Source organism: Benincasa hispida, unplaced genomic scaffold (assembly GCF_009727055.1).
Source record: "Benincasa hispida cultivar B227 unplaced genomic scaffold, ASM972705v1 Contig306, whole genome shotgun sequence".
Classification (NCBI taxonomy): Eukaryota; Viridiplantae; Streptophyta; class Magnoliopsida; order Cucurbitales; family Cucurbitaceae; genus Benincasa; species Benincasa hispida.
The window spans coordinates 35,093-48,149 of record NW_024064789.1 but is presented as its reverse complement, the minus strand read 5'-3'; the positions used below and the strand labels follow the sequence as shown (position 1 = coordinate 48,149).

The 13,057-nt window shown below is 36.6% G+C and overlaps 1 protein-coding gene across 2 annotated transcripts in view; it reads right to left on the bottom strand.

Moving 5' to 3' along the window:
• Window positions 1–1,349: 1,349 nt before the first annotated feature.
• Window positions 1,350–13,057, bottom strand: part of LOC120069278 — a 31,838-nt gene continuing 20,130 nt past the window's right edge. For both annotated transcript variants that reach the window (XM_039020997.1, XM_039020996.1), the window contains exons 14-16: window positions 6,238–11,288; window positions 5,973–6,115; window positions 1,350–2,794 (exon numbers count right to left, since the gene is read on the bottom strand). In XM_039020997.1, the coding sequence (XP_038876925.1) occupies window positions 1,657–2,794; window positions 5,973–6,115; window positions 6,238–11,288 (6,332 nt within the window). In that variant the 3' untranslated portion in view covers window positions 1,350–1,656. The remainder of the gene's footprint in view (window positions 2,795–5,972; window positions 6,116–6,237; window positions 11,289–13,057) is intronic.

The following is a 13,057-nucleotide window of genomic DNA, read 5'->3' as shown; positions in this document are numbered from 1 at the left end:
CTGCTATGGATTGAATCGTTCAATTCCTTCATGGTAGACAATGGACCTACACGTTCGAATCTAGACAGTGACAAAAAGGTTGAGTTGGATAGCAAAGGTAGATCTTATCACAGTATCTAAGAAAGTAGGCTCTAATACCATGTCTAAACTCTATCACTTTTGTCGTTTTAATCATTTAAAAAATCAATTTTCATGAAACTTAAATATTAAATTAATTTTGAGAATTTTTTAAATAGTTTCAAAATCATTTCTGAAATGAAACAACGATAGAAAATGAAAACGAAGAGATTAGAGACTAATTAGAAAGTAATCTAACAAATGTTTAGAGATTCAAATTTCAAACTTGAATATTGTCTCATGCTAAAAGAAAAAAGAAAAAAGAAAAGGGTCATATAAGGGAAAAAGTCAAATTTGTAAATCATTTTGAAATGAAAAGAAATATATAAAAATTCAACACAAAAGGTCCATACCCCACAAATTTTAAAAGCTTCATTTTATTTTAAGATTCTGATGGTTGGTTTGTAAAAAATAAAATTTAAAAATATGGCCGTTTGGCTAGTTTGTAAATTACAAATTAACATCCCAAATGAAGCCTTTAAAATGGAAAAAGAAAAAAGAAAAAAAAGAAAAAAAAAAACAATGGCTGTGGTTGGAAAATAAAAGTCCAAAGTTTCCTTGGATTTTAAAATGGAAAAAAAAAATAAATATGTTTTGTTTTTAAAAGGGAAAAAAAAGTGTGATGGATGGATTCATTTGAGTGGGCTGCAAAGGCAATAAAAAGAAAGGAAAAAAAAGTCAACTTTTTGAACTACTTTGTCTTTGGCAGAGGAAAGCATTTTAAAGATTTGATTTTTTTTTTTTTTCCAAGAGTCAGAAAAAGGTTTGAAATTCAGTTTTTTAAAAAAGGGTTTGAATTTCAAAGGAGGGTATGATTGTATTAATTTTGAAATATCTCATCCAATAGCAATTAAACATTCTAGGGAGAAAGATACATGTTTCCTAGACTTAAGTTGTATTACTTTTTAGGGCAGATTACAAAAAACCATCATATTGATAGTTGCAATTATACCCTTAAATTTCAATTGTAAAAATTAGGATCCCCAATAGTAGTAGGATCCCCAATAAACTAAAATTGCCAAGCAAAAACTAGAACTAAAAGAAGGGAAACAAAATAAAACGAAAAACGACCTACGAGATGGGATGGATGAAGTAAAACGTTCCCCATCCACAATAGTAGTAGGATCTTATACACATCCAAGGGAGAATGCATTATGAACACACTGATTGAAAGAGTATTATGGGTAGAGAGATCAAGTGAGACCTGATAACCAATTCTAGAGGCCAACCCCAACATAAGTGAAATGCCACATTTAACACTGTTGGAAATGCCCACAACCAAGAAATGTTCAAGCCTCAAGCTCAAGTGTTTACATGGTCAGTATCAAAGCTAAATGGCCTATATGCATTATATTATAGAATCAAAGTACATATATATGTACATGAGTATATACAAGAACAAGTAACGGAATCAGAGAGTTTAAAACTGGTCGATTAATGCACATTATCCCATGCTTTGGAGGCCCCTATCTCATCTAATTCTACAGAAATCCTCTATATAAATGCTCTTGAACGTGGTATTTCATACCATTTTCTCTTTTAGTTTTTCTCAGTGTGCTTGGCTGTGGACTTGTGATCTTCTACTTTCTGTTTACCCTTCTCAGCTTTCACATCCTTCTTTTTTAGCTTTTTCTGTTCAAGTTGCAACTGCTGTGATGGCTCTTTAGCTTCTGAAAAGTTATTGGAGATTTTCTGCTTATCTTTCTTCATTTCCACATTGCTCCAGCTTGTTGTTTCTTTTGGTACATGTTTGAGACTCTGCTTACATTGCAACTTCTGTGCAGACTCTGCCTTTTTGTTGACAATGTTCATTGTCTCTTTCTCAGTCTTCACAACATTTTGGGCTGCAATTTCCTTTTTAGAATACATAAGCTTTGGCTTAAATTGCAACTTGTTTGAAGAGGCTTTAGCTGTTGACACAGAATCGACATGGGAAACTTTCATCTTATCCCCCCTCTTCGGATCATTTTGAGATGCTTTCTCCTTGCACAATGGCTCAAGCTTTGCTTGAACCTGCAATCCATCTGAAGACCCTTTGGCTGTTGACATCTTATTGCCAACTTTTATCTTTTCCTTTGTCTTCATAACATTTTGCGATACAGTTTTCAACTTGACCTCATATTGAAACTGCAATCCTTGTGAAGATCCTTTAGATCTAGACATGTTATCAGCCACTTTCATCTTATCCTTCATCATTGTATCATTTTGGGATGATGGTTCCTTCCATACCAAATCGATCTTAGGTTGAAACTTCAACCCTTGTGAAAGTTTAGCTGTTAACATGTTACCAGCAACTTTCATCTTATCCTCAGTCTTCATATCATTTTGAGATGTGGTTTCCTTATGCACAGACTTGAGCTTAGGTTGAAACTGCAACCCTTGTGAAGACGCTTTAGCACTTATCTTCTTATCCTTAGTATTCATATGAGATGCTGTTTCCGACTCAAACTTGGGCTGAAAATTCAACACTTGTGAAGCTTTCGGCATCTTATTGTCAACACTCATCTTCTCATTCTCTTTGTCCATCCGTTTTCTTGTTCTCCTCTTCCTTCTGGAAGCAGATGAAAGCTTGGTGCTCTGGCTTGAATTCCCAACCATGTTTGAAGTGTTTTTCTCTTGTCTTCCGCTCTCCAACTTTCTTGACAGCTCTTTAATAGTTGTAACAAGTTCAGGATCACTGAAAATAACAGGTAAAAACATGAAATACATATATCAGATTCCGAGCATCCGTAATAATATCCTAATGAACTGGAAATTGATTATATTTAAGAGAAATTTTCAAGCAAAACACCCCGAATGGCAGAATATATTAGATGAAAGGCCACAAAATGCTGCTGCTAGTTGACAAGTTCACTTGATTTAAACAACCAATCACCAATCTCTTACGAAGGATCTCATTTGTTTCGTACAGATTAAAACCTGACAAATCCAAGCAACGAGCAATGTTTTTATAATTTATTTTCATATCATTGGCTAAACTTGGCGTTTACAATCATAAACTGTTTAGCTGTTGTTTCTTTTTTCTTTTTTTCTTTTTATAAGAAGCCACATATTTCATTGAATGGATCAGGGGGAGTGTTGTAATTCTCAATCGGGCCTTATATCACTAAGTTTATTCCTTTTGTCATTGCGATAGAACCCAAAGAGAACTAGAATAGTATTGAAACATGCAGAATAACCCATACTCTTTTTTTTTCTGTTTCATTTGTCACCATAATTTTTTTCTTTTTGGGGTTTAAATTTTTATAAAATACCAACTTCATTGAGGAAAAAAAAATTGAAAGGGGCATATAAAAAAACTAAACTCACTAAAGGAAGCACCCTAGAGTTAAAAGGGTCTCCAATCTAACAAACTAAGGTCTAACAAATAATTACAAAAAGAACTCTTCACAGACCACTATAATTCTTTTATCTTTATTTGTTCAGTCTTCTTCCAAAACTTCAATTTAGTTAAACAAAAAGAGATGAAAAAACACTTCTACGAGGGTTTGGTAGTCGTTGGCGCACTTGGATCAGAGGATCCATAACTAGTGTGAATTAGCCATCAAAGAAGCATCAAGAATCTGTCTGTTCTCCACAAAAGCAAGCTGATTGGCAGCAATGGTAAAGGGAAGAACCTTCTTTAGACGATTGGATAAAACACGAGCAATAATTTTGTAGGCGCATGGGATAAGGCTTATAGGTCTATAGTCAATAACTGATCTTGAGTCAACCTTTTTAGGGATTCTTGATGCTTCTTTGATGGCTAATGAGCTAATTGATGAATGGAATAAGAGAAATAAACTAGGGGTTGTCTTGAAACTGGATCTTGAGAAAGTCTTTGATACGGTTGATTGGGATTTTCTTGATTCTATCCTTCAAATCAAAGGGTTTGGTAGTCGTTGGCGCACTTGGATCAGAGGATGCATAACTAGTGCAAATTATTCCATCATGGTTAACAGTCGCCCCCGTGGTAGGATCGTCCTCACACGCGGAATAAGACAAGGGACCCTCTTTCTCCTTTCTTATTTATTCTTGTTGCTGATTGTTTGAGTCGTCTTCTTGACCACAGCTCCACGTTGGGTCTTATTGTTACTCATCCTATTGGCCACTCGGCTTTCTCTTTGACCCATTTACAGTTTGCTGATGACACTTTACTCTTTTCTACTACTGACAGATCTACTTTAAAGAACTTGTTGATATTGTCCACATTTTTTAATGTACTTCGGGGCTTAAAATCAACCTTGCTAAGAGTGAGCTCCTTGGAAGTCCTATTTCAGACTCTGATTTTGATTGGTTGTTGTGTTCCTTTGGTTGCAAAAAAGATTCCAGGCCTGCATCTTATCTAGGACTTCGTTTGGGGGGGCAATTCTAAGACTGTTTCGTTCTAGCAGCCCATGGTTGAGAGAATACAGCACAAGCTCCATAATTGGAAGTATGCTTATATATCAAAAGGGGATCGTCATCCTCTCATTCAAGCCACTCTATCTAGCCTTCCAACATATTACTTGTCTTTGTTTTAGGCCTCCTCTTCTATTATTGGTCGCCTCGATAAATTGATTAGAGATTTTTTTTGGGAGGGTTCTCGAGGTAAAGGAGGCTTACATAATGTGAATTGGGAGATTTCTCAGCGTCCTCGATTATTGGGTGGTCTTGGCATTGGTAATTTTAATATCAAAACTCTGCACTTCTTGCAAAATGGACATGGCGATTCCTTTCTGAGCGTGATGCTTTACGGAGGAAACTCATTGTTGCTAAATACTATTCTATTGATTGTGTTTGGCCCTCGCCTATTTCTGATGGTTCTTCCAGAGCTCCTTGGCGGTACATTAGTACTTTTGCTAATCTAATTGCCAATTGGATTTGTCGATGTGTTGGTGATGGTTCTTCTACGTCTTTCTGGTTTGACTCTTGGCTTAGTTGTGGTGTCCTTGTTAATACTTATCCCAGACTCTTTTGTCTTGTACAACCTGAGGTTATTGTTGCTAATGCATGGATCTCTTCTACATCTGCTTGAAATTTGAATTTTCGTCGTAATCTTACTGAGTTAGAGATTGTTGAATGGGCTTCTTTATCCCATCTCCTTGCATTTGTACGCTTACGTTCTTCCCCTGATGCTTGGTTGTGGCCTCTTGATCCTTCTATGGGCTTTACTGTTAAATCTCTTATGGCTGATTTGATGGGTGCTTTGGACTCGGCTTTGACTGACCTTTATTCGACGATTAGGAAGGATGGATACCACAAGAGGATTAAAGTTTTTCTTTGGGAACTTAATTGGGGTGCCATCAATACTGTTGATCGTTTGCAAAGGCGAATGCCTTATATGTCTCTCTCTCCCCCATTGGTGTTATGTGTCATAAACATGCTGAATCGCCGGTTCACCTCTTTTTCCATTGTCCTTTTGCTAATAATTGTTGAAATCTTCTCTTGCCTGCTTTTGGTTGGTCCTTGACTTGTCCTAATAATATTTCTGATGCTTTGACCTCTATTTTAGTGGGTCATCCTTTTGGTGGTACTAAGCAAATGCTTTGGCTGGCTTTCATTCGTGCGTTCCTTTGGTGCTTATGGGATAAAAGGAATGGAAGACTTTCTAGTGACACTTGTTCTTCTAGTGCTCGTTTTTTAGAACTTGTTTGGTCTACTGCTTTTTCTTGGTGTAAATTAACACACTATTTTGCACACTTCAGTTTATCTTTTCTAGTTAGTAATTGGATCTTTCTTATAACATCCTTGCTTGGGGTTTTCCCCCTTATATCAATGAAACGTTTCTTTTACCCAAAAAAAAAAATAGCATAAAAGAAATGAATTCGGAGAACAATAAGAAACTAACTAGATAAGCCTCTCTTGATGATGATGAGCTATAGAATGAAGCTCACCTCATATTGACTGCAGGAGACATCTTCAGTTCATCAAGTATACTTTTCACTCGAAAAAGTTCAGCCTCTCTGTTAAAAGAGCTTGTCTGTTTAGCTTTGGGCACCGAAGCATTTATGCAATGAACTTTTTTCTTCAACTTTATCTGAAATAATATTTAAGAAAAAGATATCGCTTAAAGGCAAAAAAAAAAAAAACAAAAAGAAAAGGAAAAAGAAAGAAAGAAAGAGAGAAAAAGGCAGATAGCAATAAATAAGAAGATGTTACCTTCTTTAAGGCAGTAGACTTGCTGCTCTTTGGATTTACAGTACGAGTATGTTTTTCTGAGTTCATTGAATCAGACATTAGATTTGAGTTCTGTTTGATCGTGATTGCTACAGCATCTATGTCATCATCCTCGTCGGCACCATGCAGAACTTGTGAGGTTTTAGAGTTCAACAAAGTTGAACCATTCATAGACTCAGATTTTTTGCTGCCAGAAGGAGAAAAAGACCCACAATTGTGATCATACATGATATTCTTTGCAAAGAGCAATTTCCATATGTCATCCTTCTTGCCAATTTTTGTCATTCTAATCGAAATGGCTGCTGGAGCTACAGGTTTCTTGCAAACACCTTTAAAACAAACTTTGACTAGAGGATTCCTTATCTTCCAAACTGCTTCTGCCATATAATTCAGGAAACGACGGTTCTGCTTCCTTCTTTGCCTAAAGAGACTAGAGAATGCCTCAGGTAACTGTGAATGCATATCAGGTTTATGAATAAAATCATACAGCATGTTATGATACTTCTCCAAATTGGCAGAAAGCAAACACATTATAATGACCAGTCGCAACAGAAAAATGGGATAGTATTCCTTTGAGTTGATGTTGGATCTCTTGATCCATTCCCTTGCACCACAGTTATTGAAGAGAAGCTCACGAACCATTTTTGCTATAGAGTCAAATAAGTGCTCAGAAGATATTTTAGTATTCATTATGCTTTGTCCTTGCCTGGCAGACCACTCCTCCCATATGAGCCACTCAATGAATGAAGATCTCGTGGTATAGAAGCATCCTTGAGACATTGATACCAAGACAAATTGACGCTCGACTATATACAAGAAACAATTAGGTGACATATAATCAAACTCTTTCTTCCAGTTAACAAAAGTAAGCATCAAAGCCTCGTGCAACTGATTGATCAGATCACCTCCTCCAGAAGCCTCAACGACTTTTCCAGACACTGAATTTTCTGAAGTTTGTGAAGCTATCACGTTTCTTTTGAATGCATCAATTACTGCCTTCCAATGTAATTTCACATTGCATCTTCCAGCAATCTTATCATACAATCCAGAAGTTAGCTTCCCAGAACCTAAAAGTGCCATCACCACCTTTCCAATTTTTTCATATGATAACTGACCCTTTGAATCAATTGTTTTCAATATGAATGCTTCAGTGACACTCCTAGAAAGTCCAGATTCTCTTAAAGTAATCATATTTTCAGTCATTGGATCAGTCCAACAAGCACCAAACACATTATCAAAGAAATGGTCAGCATATGACTCAAGATAGTCTTGCAATTGTTTGTCATCATCAGGCAATTTGGCAAGGTTGGATGATAACAGAAAGTTTGCAATCTCAACAATACCAATGGCAGCAGAACTTTGACGAAATTTGGAAAAGGAATGCATGACAGAGAACCTGTGGATGCTGCTTAAAAGTGCCAAAACTTTCATACCAACAGAAAGTAACTCGGTGCTCCAATAACTCCTAGCAGCAAGAGCGAATTGTTGAACATCAATGCTCATCAGTTCTCCGTTTGTCTCAACAGATTGAAGGTTAATATGCATTATCCAATCAGCATCAGTAAATAACAACTGATAAGTGTTCTGATGGTTAAGCTGCTTCCTCACACCCAAGTATTTCAAACAAAACCCCTCATAAAGTATGAAGTTGTCAACATTCTTGGTACCAAGAGACTCGAGATAGTTAATTATGCCTACGATATTATCCTTCCAGAGGTTCCAAAAGTAGGAAAGGGTTTCAATGGAAATCTGGCTCTGAGAGATTTTATTCTCTACATGTCTCAAGGGATTGCTCACTATGTTATCTTCCCAGTCATATGATGAGAGGTTTGAACAAAGGTGAGCATCAAGAATTCGTCGAGCGGATAATATCTCACCACAGACGTTCCCATTTTCCCGGGCACTGCTCAAGTGATGTTTCATATCTAACAAGCTATATATTCCATCAGATAATATATCGGTCTCTAAACAAACATTTTTGTGGAATACATCAGAATTGAGGCTTGCAATTGATTTTGCTTTTGATAGAAGTTCCTCCTTTTGTTTGAACTGCTTCAAGGGCCATCCTTTGCTTTGGGTTGTCCATAGAGAGCTGGCGAGAACATAGAAGAGGATCAGTTCCACAGCTTCTTCAAGTTTGCCAGCCTTCTCTAATAAATCAACTTCGAGCAGAAGATCTCCTTTCAGCCTTGCAATCACAGCAGCCTCCACAAAATGTCCTGATATTTCTTCCAATGATAAAAGCTCATCAAAGCAGCCCAAAGACTTCAAAAATAAACGTTTTGAATCCATGGAATGGAATGCTTTAACATATTTCATCATTTTTCTTTTGTCTTGAAGCCTATGATAGTGAAGTGCACATTTTCTTAAAAACGTACGCTTCAAATCTTCCAGCTCTTGAATATTACCGACTAAACTACCTTCACCCAGATGTCGTTTGCAGCACAGGACGAACTGCAGCCTAACAGTGGTAAAATTTTGCAAAAATGTTCCACTGGCACATTTTAGAAACTGTGAATTCTTGAGAAAATTTTCAACTTCACAGAAATTAATGGCTATCATACTTTGACACAATTCAGAGGCGTTAGAGGCAGTGGCAGAGAAAGAATAAAGGGCCTTTAACTTTTCCAAGACCTTAATTCCAACTGACAGCACTTCTGAACTCCAATATCTCCAGCCAGCAGATGTAAACTGGCAAGCAGCAATGCTAATTAAACCACCATTCTTGTGCATGGACCCATTAACCACTTCTTTCGCCCAATCAGCACCAGGATTGAGCAAAAAGTAGAGTGCATCTTGATTATTGTATTGCCTCCTTACACCAAAGTGAGACAAACAAAAAGCCTGTTCACTGTCACTGTAACCATTGACATCATCGATGTCAGTAGAGCATAGATAATTTAGTACGCCAATGAGACTATCCTTCCAAAGATTCCAGAAGTAAACCAGTGTTTCAAAAGACACATGACCTTTGGAGATTGTTTCTTTTGAATGCCTTTGTAGATCATTCTCTATCACATCTTCCCACATGTAAATGGACACGTTGAGATTAAGATGAGCATCTAAAATCTTCCAAATGGAAAGAATTATACCTCTGAAATTTTTATGGCCCTCTGAAGCAGTTAGACTCTGTTCCATCTCATCCAAGCCACTTACTTTGCATGATAAGATATTAGCCTCTACAGAAATCATGTCATAAAATGATTCTGAGTCACGTTTTGCAATGGATATGGTTTTCTCTAATAATTTCTGCTTGTGCTTGAACTCCTTTAATGGCCAACCTTTGCTTCCAGAAGTCCATAACGAGTTTGAATATATGTAGAACATAAGAAGCAAAGATGCCTCTTTATAGTTTCCTGTCTTCTCTAGCAAATCAACTTCAAGAAGAAGGTTTCCTTGTGACACTGCCATATCCAGAGCCTCTGAAAAGTTTTGTGCTTCCATTTCTAGAGACAAGAGTTCATTGAAGTAGTTGAAAGACTTCAAGAATGAACGTTTTGAATCCATAGAATAGAAGTCCCTGACAAACTTTAACATCGTGCTGCTATCTTGTATTTTATGAAAATGGAGCGCACAACTCATGAGATAAGATTGTGAATTGTCATGTACAGCTTCAATTTCATTGGCCAGATCTACATTTGGAGTCTGGTGCAGTCTTAAAAACTGGATGGAAAGATGCCCCAAGTCCAAGATTATTCTCTGCTTTTTGTAATCAATGGATGACTTGATATAATCGTTTTCTGTGAGGAACTTTGCCATTTCAAAAATATGAATGGCAGTGAAAGCTTGAAAATAAAATGAGAGAGAACTCCTCACGGAGAGCATATGAAGATCTTTTAATTTGGATAAAACCTTCAACCCAACAGAAGATATTACTGAAAACCAATAACTCTGTGCAGCTGCAACAAACTCTTGAGAATTGATGGTAACAAAATTTTCGTCGCCTTCAAAAGATACTGTCCTTGCCCATTCAGCTTCAGGGTCAACTAAATGGTAAATACTGTTCCCATAATTTAACTGCTTCCTTACACCCAAGTAATCTAGACAGAATTGTTCATAGCTTGCATAATCACCGATGATTTGGCTTTCAGGAAGTTGCAGATACTCTAATATCCTCATGACATTTTCTTTCCAGAAGTTCCAAAAGTAAACCAGTGTCTGAACTGAAACCTGGTTTACGGAAATTGTTTGCTCCACATGTTCTCTTAAAGTTGTCGCTACTTCAATTTCCCATATATATTTGGGGGCACTGGAAGAAAGATGAGCATCAAGGATTCTCCAAGCAGACAGAATTTCACCTCTGAGATTTCCATGCCTGTGGGAGGAACTCCAACTCTGCTCCATCTCAAACAGTGTCCTTGTCTGATTTGATAAGATATTGGCTTCAGCAGTAACATAGTCATAGAAGCTGTTTGACACATTCATTGCCAGTATCTTAGCTCTGGTTAAAAGTTTCTCCTTTCGCTTAAATAACTGAAGTGGCCAACCTTTTTTTGCACATCCCCACAAAGAACTGAAGAACACATGTAGCAATATGAGTGATGATGCATCCTTGAAATTTCCAGCCTTCTCTAAACGATCAATCTCAAGTGAAATGCCCCCTTTCTTCATCATGATATTTAAAGACTCTTCTACTTCTTTCTCCAGCAACAATATTTTCTCAGAGATACCTAAAGTCCTGAGGAATGAACATTTTTCATCCATGGAGTCGAAGGTTTCAACAAATTTCATCATGAAACGAAAATCTTGAAGTTGGTGATAGTGAAGGGCACCTTTCTTCAGAAATAAATGCCAGACCTCTTTGATATCTTCACATTTCACAATCGGATCATCATCATTACAGTTCCTCCAGCTGCACATCACTTGCAACCCCATGTCAAAAAGATTTGCAACAGTGCAGACATTCAAGAACTTTAAGAAGCATCTACCCCTTGAATATGCCCCAGCAGCTAATTCGTAGCATTCAGCCAACATATAACAATCACCAGCATCTTCTAATTTTGCTTCTCCACATTTTGTTAGATACATATTAGCTGCATCAATAGTTGGGACATATTAACAAGATAAATTAAGATGGGCGTTTCCACTACAAAAGGAACACGTTAATATGTTTAAAAGAAAGAGAAATGAAAAGAAAATAAATAAATAAATAGTAATAATTTAACAATAAAGAAGAGGTGCAAATAAAAAGGATGGATAACAAATACATATTTATGCAACAGCAGAATACTATGAAAATGAGGCCCATTTAAGGAAACCACAATGGAGGTAAGACAAAGTAAATTAATTTGTATTATCCATTTCTTGTTCTTAAATCAAAGCTTAACTTGATGGGTGAAGGAAAATTTAATATCATACCATCTAACACTCCTCACTTGTGGGTTGAAATATAGAAGACCCAACAAGTGGAAATCAATATTAACTGGGGAGGAAACATGATGTAATATGATTGGAATAATTTGTTAAATTCAAATTAATCTTGGTTAATCCTTGATTAATTACATTTTAGTTACCCAATTAGTTTTTAGTTTCCCTTTAGTTATCCTTTTAGGATTCTTATACTCTATAAATACAGAGTCCCCCTATTGTATTAGGCAACTAAGATTTTGATTTGATTCATGGAGATTTCTCTCCGTTTAGCATTTAGGCTACATCAAATTGGTATCAGAGCGGCCATTTGGGCCAAGATTGATTGCTGCCACAGGAAGACTGGGAAACTCTTGGCGACGCGATCACAGGAGGGAGCTTTGTGAGTTGTGCTAGTTGTCAAAAACAGCACACATCTGATTAGGGGAACCCTTGAAATTCCAGGAAGAAACTAAAGAGTTCTCAAGATTTTGCAAGAATGGACTATTACCGGCCAAAGAAGGTGTCAAGGAAAAAATACAACAATTGGTATGGGCAAGAAAATTAATTTCACTTCCAAAAACAGTGCTGAAATTTTGATTCAAGTAATTTAAAAGAAGAATTCCCACATTAATTTTACCCATGCCCTATTTTCTCGAAGAACATATCATTATCCACAATAGAAATTTGACTCTAGCGATTCTAGTGACTCCGATAACATTTCTAAGGCAGTTTGGGATGGAATACAAAGGTGAAAATATCAACAAAAGGCTCAATGATCCAATCAAACCCGCTTTTCAAGAAACCAACTGGCAAGACTTCATAAACCTCAAGGAATAATTAAAAATTTTCCATCAAGAAACCAACATTTTAATCATCCCATTAGAATTACTGAAAACCAACACTTGGGAAGAGATTTTGGAGGTCAATTCCTGAGATATTTGATGGAAGATTCACAATCTTCGGATGAAGGCTTTGTAGAGCATCATGAAAACTTGAATATGGCTCGAAGAAGAAGATATTATGATCAAAGAACACCCAAAAATCATCCCACTGCCAATTTGGAGGTTTAAACATTTTCAAAAAAACCGAAATATTCAAATAAAAACATCTATCAGAAGGATTTTCGCAAGGGAATGGATGAAATTTGGGATCTTTTGGGGAAAGTTCAAGAAAGGCATAGTTATATTCCTCAAGATTTTCCTCAAGATTTTCCAAGAAACCTTAAAGAACTACATTTAAGCACTCAAGAAGATCAAGAATTCAACCAAACAACATGTGAAAATTGATGAAAAACAGAGTAGAGAAAGAAGAAAAGTACACCAAGATTTTACGTGGAAAACCCTAATCAGGGAGAAAAAACACGGGATAAAAGGATTCTTATTAGAAGACTGATACAGAGAAATACAACAGACCACCAGCTTAAATAGGAAAAAGGGAAACCCTAGGGTACAAT